Source organism: Rutidosis leptorrhynchoides, chromosome 4, assembly GCF_046630445.1.
Source record: "Rutidosis leptorrhynchoides isolate AG116_Rl617_1_P2 chromosome 4, CSIRO_AGI_Rlap_v1, whole genome shotgun sequence".
Taxonomy (NCBI): domain Eukaryota; kingdom Viridiplantae; phylum Streptophyta; class Magnoliopsida; order Asterales; family Asteraceae; genus Rutidosis; species Rutidosis leptorrhynchoides.
Window position 1 is genome coordinate 461,685,674 of NC_092336.1, and position 20,632 is coordinate 461,706,305.

At 35.6% G+C, this 20,632-nt stretch overlaps 1 protein-coding gene across 1 annotated transcript; it reads right to left on the reverse strand.

Annotated features, from left to right (window-relative positions):
- Positions 1-526: 526 nt before the first annotated feature.
- LOC139842240 (putative B3 domain-containing protein REM4) lies at positions 527-3,176 on the reverse strand. Its single transcript, XM_071832408.1, has 5 exons — positions 3,117-3,176; positions 2,036-2,264; positions 1,462-1,592; positions 1,048-1,279; positions 527-567 (listed from the first exon to the last, which is right to left on the reverse strand). The coding sequence occupies exons 1-5, from the start codon at positions 3,174-3,176 to the stop codon at positions 527-529; spliced, it is 693 nt and encodes a 230-aa protein (XP_071688509.1).
- Positions 3,177-20,632: the final 17,456 nt, after the last annotated feature.

Here is a 20,632-nt window from a genome sequence, read left to right on the forward strand (position 1 = left end):
AAGAACTAGATTAGATCGACTCGTAAACGATATATTTCGGTGGTATATGGTGTTAGGGTTCTCTGGAGACGAAAAACCAGTCGACTAAGATAAAAGGGATGAGTAACCCTACAAAAGAGAAACAAACTCGTATATATACTGCAGGTCAGACACACTCGATCGAGTGTGTCTCTCAGTCGGTCGAATGAGTAACACGGTCGGTCGAGTGTGTACACACACTTGGTCGACTGTGTGTGCAGTTTAACATATTGATTATTTAACAAAGTAAAAACGCACAATCACAAACGTAATCAATAGTCACAAGTAAACGTTATTACATAACCGAATGTGTTAAACGTAAAGATAAACTACGGCTGGGGATTCATGCACCAACACCCTGTCGTACACTCTAAATATCTAATCATACATATTCATAGTGATCTTTAATTCGACAGAACAAAACCGAACAAATCCTTTTATTTTCTTCCTTGTCTAACAAAGTAAAGTTTACTTGGCTAATAATACTACATAGTACATACACCAATAGTTAATCTTTCCCTAAACAGTAATGTTGAACAAAACAACAATCTATATTCAAAAGTAGGTAAATCACATCACAATCACATAACCAAACATCAGAATAACGAACCGAATATTTTTTGAATCGCCACACCAGGTATCATACAAGGTTTAGGGATTAAAGAACTACTAGAGCATTAATTACTAGATCCGACATTGTGAGGCTACTCGGCTTGAGAGTAGAAATTATATATGGAACGATGATCATTGTTAATACTTAATAGTCGTTCGAGTCTCCTTTTCCAGTGTCGAATTAGACTTCCGTTTCTTCTTTACTACCATATCGTTCTTGATAGACTTCTTTCCTAAATGTGAATAATCAAGTTAGCTTTTATTTAGAACGGTGATTATATAAATGCAAAAAACTCTTATAAAGGAGCTCGAAAAGAAGATAATTAATAAACTTACGAAGAATAATCAAGTTAGCTTATGAATGAGCTACAATACTATCATCTCATTCAACATGATAGATGAAAAAAAAAAACTTACGTATCAGAACACTGAATACAGGCACTTTTCCATGTTCTATGAGCTCAAACGTGCACTCATCTTCGACTTTCAAGTCATTATTCTTCATAAATTCGTGCAAACTAGCTAGATGAAATTGAGAGTTGTCGAATGTTGCGTGCCAAGCCCTTTGTGCTTCATCAATAAGAACTACTTGTGCACGTCTTTTTCCGTTATGTAATCCATTTGATCTTACATATTTTGCAGGAACACGCTGCGAATCAAAATGTTATTTATGATAATAACATTTATTGCCATGAAACTCATAAATAAAAATAATCCATAAGCATACGACACCATTTGCTTTGAAAGGACGATATTATAGAAATTAAGCCAGTTTTTTTTTAAAGCGAAATTAAGTCAGATTTTTTATTATTGATAAATTTGTTGACTTACCAATCTATAATTTGTGATACAATACGGCGTGAATTTAGCTGTGAAACGACGATTATCATCAACTTTAAGCGCGTCCTCATTTTTTGACGAATGATCGTTCCTCTTTCGCTTTCCGACCACCTTCGACCTTTCTAATTAACACATTCATGAATAACCACAAATTACTCTCGTTCCAAAAAAGATATCCACGTTACTATTCATATATTTATATCAGTCCAAAAATAAGTATTAAATAGTATTAATACTACCAATTTTACTTTTATTCTCAGTTCTTAACTCCCTATTTTTAACTAATTCTTAACTCCCTATTTCTTAACTAATTCCGGTCAACATTTCCTTTGAGGTTACATGTCTATTTCATGGGCCTCGGAGGTATTAAACGTCTGACATTTGAGCCTCTCCTAAGGGGGTTTTACCACACGTGATGCCCGTACGGCTTCGCTGTGGGTTTCCTCCCGAGAGTTCCAGGAAATGATCGGGTGAGTGGGTTTGTTCGGACCCCGTAAAAGAAAAGCTTATGAATGAGCTACAATACTATCATCTCATTCAACATGATAGATAAAAAAACACTTACGTATCAGAACACTGAAAACTGGCACTTTTCCATGTTTTATGAGCTCAAACGTACACTCATCATGGATTTTCAAGTCATTATTCTTTATAAATTCGCGCAAACTACCTAAATGAAATTGTGTATCGATTGTTGCGTGCCAAGTTCTTTGTGCTTCATCCATAAGAACTACTTGTATACGCCTTTTTCCATTAAGTAATCCTTTTGATCTTGCAAATTTTGCACGAACACACTGCAAAACGAAATGTTAATATGATCACAGCATTTATTGCCTTAGTTTCATTAAGTAATAAAATAATCCATAAGCATACGATACCATTTGTTTTAAAAGGACGACATTATAGAAATTAAGCCAGATTTTTTTAAAAGCAAAATGAAGCCAGATTTCCTATTATTAATTTATTATCTCCGAGCATAAAAAACATGCAGTTTAAGAAATGTCATTATTACATTGTACTTTTTGTACACTTTTCAGTTTTGCCCCTAACTTTTAACCATCATCATAGGCGATTCTATGCCTTGAGGTGTGGGGTCGTATGATCCCACTACTTTAGGAATTTTTGATAGAATGTACTTTTCAAATTATATAGATCATCACTAAATTTAATTATAGGACCCCATATATATTTAAAATTTATGATTTTTTTAAGGAAAACAACCACTAAAGTACCTTTCAACTATAATTAATTTTGAAAAAAAAAATTAGTACCTCATTGCGTTTTCATCCTGGAATCTCCATATAAAATAGTGGTATAATATAACTTTAACTCGTTATTCATTTACATTATACATCTTCTATTTGTGGGTCAAATTGCCCTCCTCCCATTGGTCCAAATCTTACTATTTACCACTTTTGTCCCCCCAATTTTTTTCTTTTCTCTTTTTTTGGCTGATTTATAATAGATTTAATGTTTTTTTTTTACCTGTGCGGGCTGTTTTCTAAGCTATTATTCTTTAAATGCGCTCCTTTACATTAGTTAGGCTATCATTTACATTAGTTGGGCTTATTTTCACTACTGTTGAAACTCATCTGGCCCAAATTTTATTTAAAAACTATTTGTTGTCAGCTCAGGTGTAATCTGACCTCTTCACCCATCCCTCCCACCTTACCTTCTTTCCCTTCTTTTGAACGATGCCCATCCATCTTCAATAGAGACAAAGGTATGCATCTTCCTCAACCCTTTCTTCATTTTTTCTTTATCTGCTCTCTTCATTCTTTCATCATTTATCAAACTATATTTCTTAAATAATTAAGAAAAGCTAACATCAAAGCTTAACAATACTTAAACATCAAGAAGAATGAATTGGCTCAGCCTTGGAATATAAAGGAGTGTGTTTTCATCCACAGCAACGGGATGAAATAAACGTACACAAGAAGATTGGTTAATCTGACACCGCCTTCTCTTTCGATAAGCACCGCCCTCCGATGCAACCCTTACATTTGCAGTTCTAAAATCAACGATTACATCTTTCTTCCCAATACTGTAACGACCCGACTTTTTCGACTTGTATTTATGCTTTATACTTTCACGAAACTGCGTATATGTGCGTACTGAATATTCTGGAGTCATTATCCATGTTAATTACTTTCGCTAATACCTTACAACGTGTTATTAAGTGCTTAATTACCTAACTTGATCCTCGAATGCTTTTATGACCGTTAGTGTCACTAGTCGTTTAGAACGAGATACGTACTTAGTACACGTTAAACTTTTGTCATAATTGGAGCGTTATGACTACTTAATTGTAACATCCCGCGTTTTTCCGTTAAATTTATTTTCAACACTATCTTTTTTTTTTTTTTAATAATACCTTTCGTGATTTAAATGCGTGGTTTCCATTGACTAACGTTTATAATATTCTCGTTATTTAATTATAACATCACTCGTCTACTCGAGCGTTTTTAAAATATTCGTTTGGTTAAATCCCGCACCCGCTTCTAAACTCGAGGGACTAAAATTGACACGGGGCAAACTAGTTGACTAGGTCAACTAGTCCACCCCAATCACCACCATTCAATCCCTCCATCTCTCTCTCTTTTTTTTTTTTTTTTTTTTCTCTCAAGAACACAAACATAATTCATCATCTAAATTCGGATCGGGAAGCAAACTTCAAAACAAATTACATATTCGTGATCCTCTCATCATCCTCTTCGATTTGGTACCAATTTCATCCATTTTGGGTAACATTTCTAAAACACTAAATTTCTCTAAATTCGTTTTATATACTTGAAATTGTGTTAGTTAGTGTCTATGGCTCGTGTGTAACATGAATATATGTTTTGTTTGCTCGATTTGTGGTTTGGAGTAACTAGTTTGAGTTTTTGAAATGGGTTTGCTTAATCCTTGATTTTGGATGAGTTAATGTTGTTAGATTGTTAAAGTGCATGTTTTAATTGTGTTACTAGTATCATTAGCTACATTTTGATGTGTAGGTTGATTAAGAAAACTTCAAAAACCCGATTAATGATTTCTTTTGATGTTTGACTAGGGTTTGATAGTTCTTGACATGAACTTTTGGATGCTTAAATGCCATGGAATGTTAATTGTTAGTGTTTAGTAGTAATGTATGCTTCATTACCTTCGAAACGGCATATCATATGTGTGAATTGGATTCCCGAAACTTAAAATGCAATTGATGAACTTGAAACTTTGAAAATGGACTTTTAAATGATCACTTGACGAGAAATCGGTTATGGAAAATGTTGTTTTTGTTTGATGAAACATGTTTAGTTGTGTTCCTTGTCAAAAGAGCTTTCCAACGGTATAAGATACGCTTTCTAATTGTTTACGGTTTGAGTTTTGCGTTTGTTTGAAATTTTACCAAGCCTTGAACAAGTGAAACAGGCCTGGGACCAGGCCACGGCCATTGTCGCGGCGCGACAGGCCTGGCCGCGGCGCGACATAAGCCGCGTCCAGATTCTGTTTCCCTTGACCTTTTTACTAAAAATGTTTGACATGTTCTAGACCTCCAATTTACATGCAACTTGTTTTAACATGCTTATATATGAATAACTAGCATAGAAAAATAGTTCGGGACCCGACCCGAACGTGTTGACTTTTTCGTTGACTTTGACCAAGTTTGACTTTTAGTCAAACTTAACCAAACTTTTATACAATCGTTCTAACATGCTTTTATACTTGATTCTTGCATGAAACTTGACAACGTGATTCACATGCTATACTTAATCGAGTCGTAACGAGCCATAGGACTAATTGAACACATTTCACCCGACCTTGTGTCGTAACCGGTTAATTGATACAACTTATTTGTTTAGGTCAAGGCTAAGCAACTATCATGCATACGTTACTTTGTGAAGTACTTTTTTTTACTCGTGCACTCGAGGTGAGATCATAGTCCCACCTTTGCAAATACTTTTATTCTTTTAAATCGTGGGCTGAGAAACATATACATTACATACTTATATACATTTCACATGTATATATACTTTTCATACTTTTATACTTTGAACACAATATACGAATACAAAGATACAGGCGAGTTAGAACAAAAGTCCTCAATCCAATTATCATTAGTTCCACTTGCAGGGTGCAAGTGTAAGCGAGTGATTATGTTGTGTGGCCATACGGGTTTAACGAACCCTCATTCAGACGGTTCGCTACCGTTAGTGGATGAAATATAATTTCAACGTGCATAGTGTATGTTCTAACACTATATTCAAAATTCAGAGGGAAGATTCAGTTAAGCTTTGGTAATTGGGTGCTCGCAATACAAACTACATTCTTCGGAATAAATACGATTTGGATAATCATCTATACAAACTATTGTGGTTCAAAATATACCTTTACAAATACATTTATGATCTCACCAACGTTTTTCGTTGACAGTTTTTCTACATGTTTTCTCAGGTTCATACTTGGCTACTTGATACATGCTTCCGCACTCTTTGATTACTTGATTGGAGTCAACCATGCATGCATACGCTAGGGATAGCACTTTTGGATTCAAACTTTTGTTTACATACTTACGCTATTTATAGCAACTGTGTTTTTAAACTAATTATGTCGCAAGTTATTTCATTTATACTTTATGACTTTGTAAACTTAGACTTGTTGTCGAACGGTTTTGTAAACTAAACTTGCAAGTCTTGTACCTTTCAAATGAATGCGACATAATTTTGGTCAAACGAGTCTCATATAGGGACTACGACCATGCAACGGGACCTAAGTTAACGGCGCCGTCAATAACGGTTTTGGTCGGGTCGTTACAAGTGGTATCAGAGCGTTGGTTGTAGGGAACTAGGACGTGCATTAGTGTGTCTAACAGAGTCGTTAGGACGCATTAGTGAGTCTAGACTACAACCGGATAGTTAGCATTTGCATTCTGACATACATTTGCTATAGACAGCACTTACTTGACTACTTGTGCATTATACTTGAATCATTCTTAGGCAAACTTTTTAATGGTACCCAACCTTCATCATACGAACTCGTATTCCGCCACTTTTTGGTAACACACGTAAATTCATGATTCATACACGTATGGATGACGACGACTTCATTAGTCACACTTGTTCGGGAACTCTGTCTCCCGGATTGTTATTTGCCACCGTTTCAACTTACTATCGGTTTCCCACTGGTGTTTCTTACTATCTACTTTTTGGTGTTACTACCATCACTACTCTAGGTGAGTATCGTCATCAACATTTATCACTACGGTTGCGTGCTACTCACTATCATGACTCGTTACTCTTTTCATACCTGAATACCTTATTGTCTGACTCGAACCACATTGACGTGAACAATCATTTATACACTTCCCACGGGGAAACGCTTCTTTAGAGTTGTAGAAACTCTTTCGATTTAATACGAGTCACGTTTGAGACGTCGTTACATTTTGTTCATTTTAGATTTTCGCGATTACACGAACTTGAATCTATAGAGTGATGTGGGAATGGAAGTATGAGTTAGCGTAATATAACGACACTCGATCAACGTGGTTATATTACGGTAAGACATACCAAAGTTCTAGTGACGCGTGATGGTGGTTAGACTCGATCAACCTAAACACCACCATGTGCCATGTACATGACTTCATCTTTTCAGGTTTGGACATCCGAAAACTCCGAGAATATTTATAACAACCATACCGGGGACACACCTTCAATTATTGTCGAATTATATTTATGCTTCCGAATGAATTACCGATTCCATTCGACTTCAACCGTATGTCGCACGGGTATACTAGCTCGTCCTCGCGCAGTCTTATTGACTAACTACAATTTACTCGTTATGCTCACATCGGGGCGGAAACTTCTCTTGCATCACCCTCGTACTTCCGGTTCAGGAGGTCCTTATTCTAAATTCTCAAAGGAGAGCGACTCTTCACGTCATATAAGTATTCGCCGCGAGGGTGGATAGTCCTAACAATCGTTTTCAAAACCCGATAAGAACTTGCCCCGACGAACGTTTTTGGAAACCGATAAATCTTCCGCGACGCGAATTTTTTCTTGAGAAACTTGTCCTAGCTAACGTTTTCAATTCCTAGCAAACTTGTTCAATATACCTTAGGGAAATATACCCCGTTTCGGATCGAGATCCTCGTTTCACTTCTAGATTTTGGAGTACCTTACAAAAAGCCTCGGGACCGCGTTTAGACATGAGTACCGCGTACCATCCACAACCCGACGGACCGAACAAACATGCGATTTAAACCTTGGAAACCATAATACGAATTTGTATTACCAACTTCAAATTTACTTGAGAAAAGTATTTTCCTTTAACCGAATCCTCGTACTACAATGGTTTTCATTCAAGTTTTAACGTCACTCCTTTTGAAACCACATGTGACCGGAAACGTCATTCTCCTTTGTCGAACCAAGTAAACGATGATCAATTCACCGGGGCCGAGGTTATTCATGAGCAACCGAGAAAATTTATTCATATTCGGGTAAAACCCTACGCGACTCGTAATCACCAAGAGCTACGCCGATGTTAGACGTAAACATTTCAAATTCCACGTGGGAAACCGCGTCACGTTAAGAGTCGCACCTTGGAAAGGTGCAGTCCGTTTCGGGAAACATAGAAAACAAAATCCGTGATATTTTAACCCTTTTGAAATCTTGGGGCGTTTTGGACGTTGCTAGCCGTTTGGATTTTCCGGCTCACTTTGAGTCTCCGTTTATCCTACATTCGATGTGTCAACTTAAAGACGTGTTTTGCGAAACAAGAACTTGTTATTCCTTTTCGATGAGCTTACTAACGACGATAAACCTCACTTCCAAGGAGGACCGGTTGAAACTATAAATCGTGGAACCAAACTTTAAACCAACGTAAAATCGCGACTGTCGAAGTTCGTTGAAATACCCGAAGGAGTACCTTCACTTATTCGTAGAACCGACAACGCAAGATCTCGAGGAAGAAACAATGACTACTACTTTCAACTAAATTTCGGGACGAAATTTCTTTTAAGGTGTAGGTAATGTAACATCCCGCGTTTTTCCGTTAAATTTATTTTCAACACTATCTTTTTTTTTTTTTTAATAATACCTTTCGTGATTTAAATGCGTGGTTTCCATTGACTAACGTTTATAATATTCTCGTTATTTAATTATAACATCACTCGTCTACTCGAGCGTTTTTAAAATATTCGTTTGGTTAAATCCCGCACCCGCTTCTAAACTCGAGGGACTAAAATTGACACGGGGCAAACTAGTTGACTAGGTCAACTAGTCCACCCCAATCACCACCATTCAATCCCTCCATCTCTCTCTCTTTCTTTTTTTTTTTCTCTCAAGAACACAAACATAATTCATCATCTAAATTCGGATCGGGAAGCAAACTTCAAAACAAATTACATATTCGTGATCCTCTCATCATCCTCTTCGATTTGGTACCAATTTCATCCATTTTGGGTAACATTTCTAAAACACTAAATTTCTCTAAATTCGTTTTATATACTTGAAATTGTGTTAGTTAGTGTCTATGGCTCGTGTGTAACATGAATATATGTTTTGTTTGCTCGATTTGTGGTTTGGAGTAACTAGTTTGAGTTTTTGAAATGGGTTTGCTTAATCCTTGATTTTGGATGAGTTAATGTTGTTAGATTGTTAAAGTGCATGTTTTAATTGTGTTACTAGTATCATTAGCTACATTTTGATGTGTAGGTTGATTAAGAAAACTTCAAAAACCCGATTAATGATTTCTTTTGATGTTTGACTAGGGTTTGATAGTTCTTGACATGAACTTTTGGATGCTTAAATGCCATGGAATGTTAATTGTTAGTGTTTAGTAGTAATGTATGCTTCATTACCTTCGAAACGGCATATCATATGTGTGAATTGGATTCCCGAAACTTAAAATGCAATTGATGAACTTGAAACTTTGAAAATGGACTTTTAAATGATCACTTGACGAGAAATCGGTTATGGAAAATGTTGTTTTTGTTTGATGAAACATGTTTAGTTGTGTTCCTTGTCAAAAGAGCTTTCCAACGGTATAAGATACGCTTTCTAATTGTTTACGGTTTGAGTTTTGCGTTTGTTTGAAATTTTACCAAGCCTTGAACAAGTGAAACAGGCCTGGGACCAGGCCACGGCCATTGTCGCGGCGCGACAGGCCTGGCCGCGGCGCGACATAAGCCGCGTCCAGATTCTGTTTCCCTTGACCTTTTTACTAAAAATGTTTGACATGTTCTAGACCTCCAATTTACATGCAACTTGTTTTAACATGCTTATATATGAATAACTAGCATAGAAAAATAGTTCGGGACCCGACCCGAACGTGTTGACTTTTTCGTTGACTTTGACCAAGTTTGACTTTTAGTCAAACTTAACCAAACTTTTATACAATCGTTCTAACATGCTTTTATACTTGATTCTTGCATGAAACTTGACAACGTGATTCACATGCTATACTTAATCGAGTCGTAACGAGCCATAGGACTAATTGAACACATTTCACCCGACCTTGTGTCGTAACCGGTTAATTGATACAACTTATTTGTTTAGGTCAAGGCTAAGCAACTATCATGCATACGTTACTTTGTGAAGTACTTTTTTTTACTCGTGCACTCGAGGTGAGATCATAGTCCCACCTTTGCAAATACTTTTATTCTTTTAAATCGTGGGCTGAGAAACATATACATTACATACTTATATACATTTCACATGTATATATACTTTTCATACTTTTATACTTTGAACACAATATACGAATACAAAGATACAGGCGAGTTAGAACAAAAGTCCTCAATCCAATTATCATTAGTTCCACTTGCAGGGTGTAAGTGTAAGCGAGTGATTATGTTGTGTGGCCATACGGGTTTAACGAACCCTCATTCAGACGGTTCGCTACCGTTAGTGGATGAAATATAATTTCAACGTGCATAGTGTATGTTCTAACACTATATTCAAAATTCAGAGGGAAGATTCAGTTAAGCTTTGGTAATTGGGTGCTCGCAATACAAACTACATTCTTCGGAATAAATACGATTTGGATAATCATCTATACAAACTATTGTGGTTCAAAATATACCTTTACAAATACATTTATGATCTCACCAACGTTTTTCGTTGACAGTTTTTCTACATGTTTTCTCAGGTTCATACTTGGCTACTTGATACATGCTTCCGCACTCTTTGATTACTTGATTGGAGTCAACCATGCATGCATACGCTAGGGATAGCACTTTTGGATTCAAACTTTTGTTTACATACTTACGCTATTTATAGCAACTGTGTTTTTAAACTAATTATGTCGCAAGTTATTTCATTTATACTTTATGACTTTGTAAACTTAGACTTGTTGTCGAACGGTTTTGTAAACTAAACTTGCAAGTCTTGTACCTTTCAAATGAATGCGACATAATTTTGGTCAAACGAGTCTCATATAGGGACTACGACCACGCAACGGGACCTAAGTTAACGGCGCCGTCAATAACGGTTTTGGTCGGGTCGTTACATTAATCCTAATTGTTATTTCTTAATGATAATTACTTAGCTTGATGGTTGCTTAATTACGCTTAGTGTTTTACTAATGCACACTCTTAATGGACTTAGTTTATCAAAGGCCCAACCTACTCAAGTTAATGGACTAGTTTTAGTGGACTAGTTAATGGATTAGTTAGCCCATTTAATTAAAGACAAAACCCATCAAGATATAAGACAAAATTTATAAGCATGCTTATGTACCATTACTTACAACATTTAACCTCATGCTCCATGCCTCCCAACATGCCTACATCACCATTGTACTACCACCATGGACCACCCCTCCCCACCCATGCCAAACTGTCGACCACTACCTCCCCATCACCATCCTTATATTTTTTTTCTTTTCTTTCTTTGTTAAATACACACTTCATTCATTTTTCTCAAACACACACTTCTCTCTACATTCTCACTCTAGAATTCTCTCTCAAATTGTAAGTTTCAAAACTTATTTTCTTTATTTTTTGCTCTCATAGCCGAAATCATCATCATCATTCTTATTATTCTTGGATTTTGGTTTTTGTAACTTGAATCCTTATATCATCTTGCAAGCTTCAATCTCTTGTATGATGAAGAAGCAAGAACAAGGATCAAAGTTTTGTAGCTTTTGGTTCTACATGAAAACTTGTAAAGATCTAAAGTTCAAAAACTTTAAGATCTTCTTTTGTTCAAGTATTGGACAACTTAAAGTTTATTTTATGAAGATTCAAGCTTCTAGCTTGATATCTCTTTATGTAAAGAATCCAAGCTTGAACTTGTTTATTACTAGCTTTAAATTTATCTCTTATCTCTTATTCTTATGTATTTCGATTTATATATGTTTCCTTGGTCAAAGATTTAATTGTTAACTTTGATCTCATACATCTTGTAACCAAAGTCTAACTTTGAATGTTCAAAAACAAGAAAGTTTAAGCTTTCTAGCTTATGACTTTCATTCATCTAAGTTTGATCTAAGTTATGTAACTTATGGTCATCTAACTTGTTAAAGCAAAGCTCATTAGCTTATATTCACTCTACTTTGCAAAAATCTAAGTTTTATAACTTAAGGTTTTATAAAAGTTGAAAGTCTAAGTTCTATAACTTAGGGTTTCACCTAGAACATAAGATCTAGACTTTCTAGTCTAAGGTCTTCAATATTTAGCTAAGATCTAAGTTTTATAACCTAAGGTCTTGCTTGTTTGGTTTGAATCCAAGTTTGTAGCTTTAAATTCCAAATATAATTTGTACTTGTGTCGAAACTAAGAACTTGATGTAACTTTGGTTCATCATCCCTCTAAAACTCTTAAGTGAGTTGTACTTCTTTTCTTAGTCTAGACATTGTGTGTTGATGGTTAAAACTTGGTCAAAATGATGCTAAAACATCAAGGAGTTGTACACTTGAGGCTTATACGCATCAAGGATAAGAACCGTGATGAGCATCAAACACCAAGAAACCCACCGGAGCACTTGAATCTGTTTTTCAGGGTCTGATCAGACTCCTGGAGCTTCTGGAAAGTTGATTTCCAGATAGTTCGATTTGTGTAGATGACTTTTCGTTTAAGACTCGCCTAAATCCGATATACGCTTTACGATTTATAGTCTTCCGAAGTTCACTACGCCTTCGTAACGGCGTGCTGAAATTTCTGACCTACTCGCGCTTCGACCGTCGCCACGGTCAAACGAAATCGAGTTAGGATCTGAATTTCGGGCAGCGGTAAGAGGACTCACAAACGAGCCTTGGCCACTGACCACGCGTCATTTCAGTTTGTGTAGAGGTCATAACGGCTGTTCGAATTCAGCTTTTCGTTTCGACCTCTATTCTTGTTGAAAACTTACTTTATCATTTACGTATGATGATGATGATGATGATACTTAAGACTTAACTTACTTACTTTTAAACTTTTTGGGACGATTTACTGACTTAGTAACCTTTGACTTAGGTTGAGGACCTTTTGGACCGACTTACTACTTGCTTACACTTTCGTATCGATTTTACCGCACATTCACTGTGAGATATAACTCCCTTTTTACTTTAACTAGTTTTGGGACTGAGAATACATGCGCTTTTTATGTTTTACATACTAGACACGAGTACTTAAACTTTATATATGTGTGGGTGACATAACGGCACAAATTTTCCCCTTAGCTCGGTAACGTTTAACTATTGGTTTATGAACCGGTAGACGCGAATCTTAGATATGGATCCATAGGGTTTGACATCCCCACTCGGGCTAGTCGCGCTAGCATTTAACGGTTGTTTAATACTTCGTCTGTTTTAACGCACTCGCCAAGTGTACTTTTAGGGGGTGATATATTATTCTTTGTTAAGTTAGTTACCAAGTGCCCACGGTTAAACATATACTTTTCATACTGTTTTGAATACTAAATCTCGTGGTCTACATTACATTATTGTTTACAATAAAACTATAGCTCACTAACATTCGTGTTGACCTTTTAGCATGTTTTATTCTCAGGTAACTAAGACGTTTATTGCTTCCGCTGTAACAGACTTGTTATGTTAGACTTCCGCTGCATTGTTAGAGATGTCTCTTAAGCATGGACTTTTTATTTTGCATTCACTACTTATGTTTAATTTGAACCATGGTTTGTAATGACCTAAGTGTCACGTACTATTGTTAATGCTTTCTATTCGTAGAAGCACGTTACTTTTGTAAAACATTTGTCGTTAGGAAAACGTTATCTTTTTATGAATGCAAAATCTTGTTTTAAAACAGCATATAGTGTTATACCGTGTAATGGACCTGTTGTTGATGATACGATGGTTTTGGACGGGGCATCACAAATACTACGGAGTAGTAAATCATTTTCATCTTCTTCTCCTTCTCCATCAGTTAAGTTTTACTGCATTGTGTTGGGTAATTTTGAAGCTCAATATTTTAAGAGTCCAACAGGCCCATCGAAGTTCAAGTAAGAAGTGTGGCCCAAGTTGCAGCCCAACCAGAGAGCCCAATAGAAGGGAGTGGCCCAATGAAGGAATTATTAGTTTCGGTAGATCACACATGGGTTTTGCAAGTTAAATAAAGGAGTGTAGCACATATTTGTTTGCAAATATGCATGTGGCAGATTAACTAGTTTGACCGAATTATGTGGAGGTAAAAACGCAGTGGAGTGGTTGGTCAAAGTAGTGTGCAAGAGAGCATGGGCTAGACATGATGTGTTACCAACTTATTAGCATTTGTTAATTAGTAATGCATGTAATCTATGATCCTAATATTATGGATAGTAGAATAGTGGTAGAGCACGTTTCCTTATTGTTGCAGTAGCTAGTTGATTGCATTTTTCAAGTATAAATTGTACTTTTGATTATGGGAATAAATGCAGAGAATTAAAAATGTAGAGAAAGTTAGCAAGATGTAGTCTTTTAATTCTTTTTGTTCTAATGCTCTTTATATATTTATCTTACATATTGAGTGGTATGAAATAAATGCATGAAAGGAACTATATGTTCCAACACATTGAATCATCTATCTTGAGAATTTATGAATCCGTGGTAAATTATGGTTCGTCGTTCATATTAATTTGTCATTTTTTATACACAAATTGATGATTGTGTTGGTTTATTGTGTGTATTAATAATAATCTGTTACTATTATTTTTGTAATTTGTAGGGTTCATGGTTCAGTTGACTAATTGAATCTTACATTTATTCGTATGTCCCTTTGGTATTTTATCATTTATATTTCTTTTCATTCATATTTTTTATGTAACTGATTGATTGTTAATTCATTTCATACAAGCATAAAGATCTGACTTGATGACCTGCAAACTCTCTGGATCTGACCGGAGTATCTGTAGAAGCAGGAGTGGGTGTCGGATTTGGAGAAATCGTTAGGAACCGCCGAAGATGGTAACGAACATCAGTGTAATTTTGTTTTTCTTTTTTATATATTTCAGAATATTTGAGTTAATTTGTGGTGTTTAGGTTACCTGAAAAAACGCAACAGCCATGATGGTGATCCGTTTTTTCTTACATCACTTTATGCACATGAATGAGCTTGATTGTTTCTTATTGTTATTATGTTGTCTTTGCTTCCCACATCATTCAATTGTTCGCATATAAATTTCGCCACTTCTGTTTGAGGTAATAATATTGGTTGCATCCGGTTACCAGTGTGCTTTATTTAGTTGTATTTTATTTTGATTCTGATGTATTGCCTGCTGCAGTTGCAGATGCTAATTTTATCACGAGACACCCATCTTGCTCGCTTCAGCCCGTTGCCTTCCAGTTTATAAATGCTACAACCAACACTGTTATTTATGTAAAAAAATGCCAACACTGTTATTTATGTAGAAAAATGGTATATGAATGTTTGTGGGTTTTCTTTTGCTTTCTTCTATGCTTTCCAGAATGTGAGTTTTATCATGGTACGTGTTTTTGTGGAGGGTTTTTGTAGGAGTTTGTTCTTTTAAAATAAACAAAATAAGTGTTCACTTTGGGTTGCTCACTGAAGCCTATTATTTGTGTTTTCTGAGTGCAGGTACTCCTCCATCGCTCTACAAATAAAGGTACTTACTCTTTTCTTTTAAAGTGCATATTTAAGGTCATCTTAGGTTGGTTGTTTCATATTGACAACTACAACTACTGTTTATGTTATTTGAGTGCAGATTCTCCTTCCATTGTTTCAAGATAGGTTCAATGATTTCCTCGTAATTGTTAAGAGTTGGAGATGAACCAAAAATATATAGGCTTTGATAAAGAAACATTTTGAATAAAGACTATATTTTCATCAATTTCTTATTTATAGTTTATATTTTTATCAACTGCAGATGACTCAAAGGAAACATTAACCGCTTCAAGAGCCACTTTACTTTAACCAGGTGCGTTTCTTTATTTTTTAACGATTTATTGATTTTTTTAGTATTGTTGGCTCAGGTTGCTTCTTTGATGGTATGTACTGCGTTTTTTGAACTGGATGGCTCATGTGTATAGCGCTCTTTTTGCCTTTATAAATTATTTTGTTGTTCTCTTAGGTGTTTCATCTGTTTGTTCTCCACAGGTAACGTTCGTTGTTTGTTATTTAGGGTTTGTGTTCCTGGTTTTAATTGTTAACTTTATTACTAATTTTGCCTGATTATTTCGGTATTATTGTAGTGTTCATTATGTTCTTCGATCACTCTCTATCCTTTATCCAGGTGCGTTTCTTTATTTTTTAGGATTTACTGATTTTTTTAAGCATTGTTGGCTCAGGTTGCTTCTTTGATGGTATTTGCTGCCTTTTTTGTTCTATCTTTTTTTTTTTCCTTTATTGATTTTTTTAACCTCCTCTATCACCAATTGGTTTTAGAGTAATGAGGGACTCATGAGCTTATATGCATGACATAGTGGTGGACCTAAAACGATCCTACAAGTGGTATCAGAGCAGGTGGTACGGCTGTAATCATTGTAGCAACGGCTGTTCAAATCGGGGTGACTTTGGACGTGACCAGAGGAAGAGGTCGGGTGTCCGGGAAAAGTCGAGATGTAAATGAACGGGTCCGGGGTAAAAAGCTATGTTATATGATACGAGCGCATGAGCAAACCGATTAAGGGGGTGATTGAAGGAGCTAATCGGTTAGGGTGTCTCATATTGGAAGTAGAAAGAAAAATATGTATCCATATAAAGCACTTGGGAACCTCCTCCATCACCAATTGGTTTTAGAGTAACGAGGGACTCATGAGCTTATATGCATGACATGGTGGTGGACCTAAAACGATCCTACACTTTGCCTTTCATGATAATGCCCGTTTCTTTATTTTTGAAGCTATTTCACCTTTATATCGTGATTTGGGCGATTGTAGCTGTGTATGTATGCAATGTGGCGCGTTATCATGGAGAGTTTACCATGTTACAACTTGCTCAGGTGCTAATCTTGACCCACTTGCTTTAGTTTAATGTTCTTTTAATATATAAATAAAGGGTCAAATGGGTAATAAGATAGCTTAAAAGTGTTTAAGTTAATATATTAAACACAATACTTTATTGATTATTTTTGATGTTAAACAAGTCATACCGATGTTAAAAGTCATAATGATTATCTTCAATTTTGATTTAAGTTAATAAAAGTCAAAGTTGGTCAACTGACATGTCACTGATTTCTTAGTTTTGATGTCAATATGTCAATTTGTCTTAAACATTATTAAAAGTCAAACTTGGTCAAACTGGCCAGGTATGAAAAAATATTGCTACTTTGTGCCAAAATTGCTACTTTGGGTCAAGAATGATATTATTATGTTCATTTTCATGTATTTTTTGTGTTCTTGATAAATGATGCTACTATGTGTCAAGAATGTGACATGATGTTATTTTTATATTTTTTAGTGTACTTGAATACTTATATTTAGTTGAACCTAAGACCAAAGTTTAGTCACAAAATTGACTAAACTTACTGAAGAACGAAGATTAGTTGAACCTAAGATCAAAGTTTAGCCAAAAAATTGACCAAAGCCCAAAGTTGAACCAAAGACCAAGGTTTACACTCACATTTGCGGTAACTGACAAAATTAAAACTTTAAAGACCACTGCACACTTTAAGGACCACTTTAGTTTACACTTTAGATCACTGCACAAAGATAGTCTCATGTCATGAGTTTATAACTTTATAGCACATGAAATGTTTCAAAAATCAAACTGCAAGTCAAACCAAACTGTCAGAAATAAAGTCAAAGAAGAAATTGAATATAGCTAGCTACATTAGAGATAAGCCTCAACGGCTCCTTACCATATTTAACCAACTAGCCGTTGGTGTTTTCTTATATAAATAGGAGACCTATCAAATGTATTATGTACCAATTCAGTCTTTAATAAAAAAATAGTATTCAATTTTCAATTGCAATATGGTATCACAGCTAAAGGTGTAGATCAAGGGATCGATACACTTGGTTTTAAGCTTTAATCTTTTTTTTCCAAACTGAGTTACCATGTCGAGTGACGGTAGCTCAGTCAATAGCTTCAATATCCAACCAAACTCAATTAAACAATACAATGAAACTTACTGTTATGAAAAACCCTTCACCACCGCAACTCATATCCACCGGAACCCAACACCAGTAGTTAAGGTAGAAGCTTCAAAATCTTTCAGAGGAGATTCGATGAAATCAGATGAAGAATACCTTGGAACGGTTGGGACGACGGAGGTAGAGGCAAAAGTGGCGACGGTTACGGCAATCGGCGTCAATCAGAGGTCTACCTGCGACGGCGCCGCAAGAAAAACAACCAGAGGTAAAGGGTTGAGGTATAATACCTTAAACCCTAATTCTTTTCATACTTCTTCCTTTCAGTTGCATCAATTGCATAGATCACATAAATCATATAAATCATATAGATTATGCATAACTGGGAAAAAGGGGAAGTGGGTGAAATCGAACAATTGTTCTTCTTTCAAATCGTATTAAACGATCGAAGGATTAAAGGGAAAACACTCAAAAACGCATATGCTTGAATTGCCTGGAAATAGTGAAAACCCAAATTTCTCACATATTGTTGATAAAAAGGCGGATGTTAAAAATAAATATGATGTGCTGCATAATCTTGACGTGAGTTCTAACCAAATATCACCAAATGACCACAACTTTAGTGTTAAACCCCTGAATAACAACTTATTACAAAATGATCCTTCAATTAATACAACTCTTACAAAAGAAACCTATATCAATCAAGAGTTTGAAAATGATACCTTGACTGATCAGAAAATTCAATACAGTCCATCTCCATCAAATCTTCTAAATAAAACAATTAAAAATTATTTTGTAGAAAATAATGGTAATGTTTCATACGCTAACGCCGTTTCAAATAAAACAAAAAATAACGAGTGGATTTTTGATTGTGGTGCTACTGACACCATGACTTATGAAAAATCAGATATTTGTTTTGAATCAAAACCTCGGATAAATCAAATTCAAACTGCTAATGGAGGAGTTGTTCAAGTAAAAGGGGGTGAAACAATTGAAATTACACAGACCGTAAAATTATCTAACTGTCTGTATATTCCAACTCTGTCTCATAAACTGTTATCCGTTAGCCACGTTACGAAAGAACTAAATTGTTCTGTTCTATTACACCCTACTTTTTGTATATTACAAGATATTAGAACAGGGGTGATAATTGGGCGTGGCACCGAACGAGGTGGGTTATACTATGTGGACGAAGTAACCCAACAAGGTACCGTGATGCTTGCACACGGAACACCTAATAGGGAGGCTTGGTTATGGCATAGAAGGTTAGGTCACCCTTCCGCAAATTATTTAAATCTTCTTTTTCCAAAATTATTTCCACCAAATTCCGTTTTAACTTGCGAGACTTGTATTTTGGCAAAAAGCCATAAAAGTACTTTTAAACCTAGTAAAACCAGGAAAAATATTCCTTTTTCATTAATTCACTCGGATGTGTGGGGTCCAGCTCCAATTAACGGGGGGAAAATCTTCGATATTTCTTACTTTTTATTGATGATTGCACAAGAATGACATATACTTATTTTTTAACAAATAAATCAGAAGTGTTTGACAAATTCTCTATGTTTTATACTATGATTCAAACTCAATTTAAAAGAAACATACAAGTTTTAAGATCAGACAATGGAGGAGAATTTGTAAACACCTCTATGAAACAATTTTGTCAAGAAAAAAGAATTATTCACCAAACTTCGTGTGCTCATACTCCTTAACAGAATGGAGTAGCCGAGAGAAAAAATCGTATTATTATAGAAATAACTCGGGCTCTACTAATAGAATCAAATGTTCCGAGAAATTTTTGGCCAGAAGCTCTGGCCACAGCAACTTATCTTATAAACCGACTTCCGACCAAATTTCTTGATCTTCAAACTCCACTTCAAGCACTTTCCAAATTTCATGAACTCCCGTCTAATCTTATTATCAAACCTAGAATATTTGGGTGTTCTGTCTTTGTTCACATACCCAAACAAGAACGAACCAAACTTGATCCATGTGTTGAAAAATGTGTTTTTGTTGGGTATGGGGTGAACCAAAAAGGATATAGATGTTATAGTCCGAAAAGACGTCACATATTCACTACAATGAATTGTGACTTTCTAGAAACTGAATATTTTTATAGCCCCCAACACACAAGTGAGGGGGAGACTGAAACTAATGACATTGTGAGTTGGTTGGAAAGGATTCCCTCATTAGAAGAAGTGAATCACATTACAAAAATATCGCAAGATACCGTAATCGAAAAAGAGCAAGAAAATCCAGCACAAGACGAACCAGAATGTTCAAGTCAAACTGGATCAACTCAACAAATTCCCGACGAACCACAAAGTTCAAGTCACGAATCAGCTCAACAAGATTTTCCAGAAGATACACAAAGTTCAAGTCAGGAAACAACTCAACAAGGTACACCAGAAGAACGTCAAAGTCAGGATTCAACTCAACAAGAAGAACAAAATTCAAGTCAAGCTCAAGAAAGTCAAAATAATTCAACCGAAGGGTACATCTTACCACCAAGAGCGAACAGAGGAGTTCCACCAAAACGATATGATCCCGAAAAATAAGCTCTCAGATCAAGATATCCGATGGCGAATATTGCCAAAGGAAATTTATCAGAAGAAGCAAAGAAATTCAATTCTGCGATATACTCTGAAGAAATACCAACTTCCATGAAACAAGCCTTAAAGTCAAAGAACTGGAGAAAGGCAATGGAAGTTGAAATAGAAGC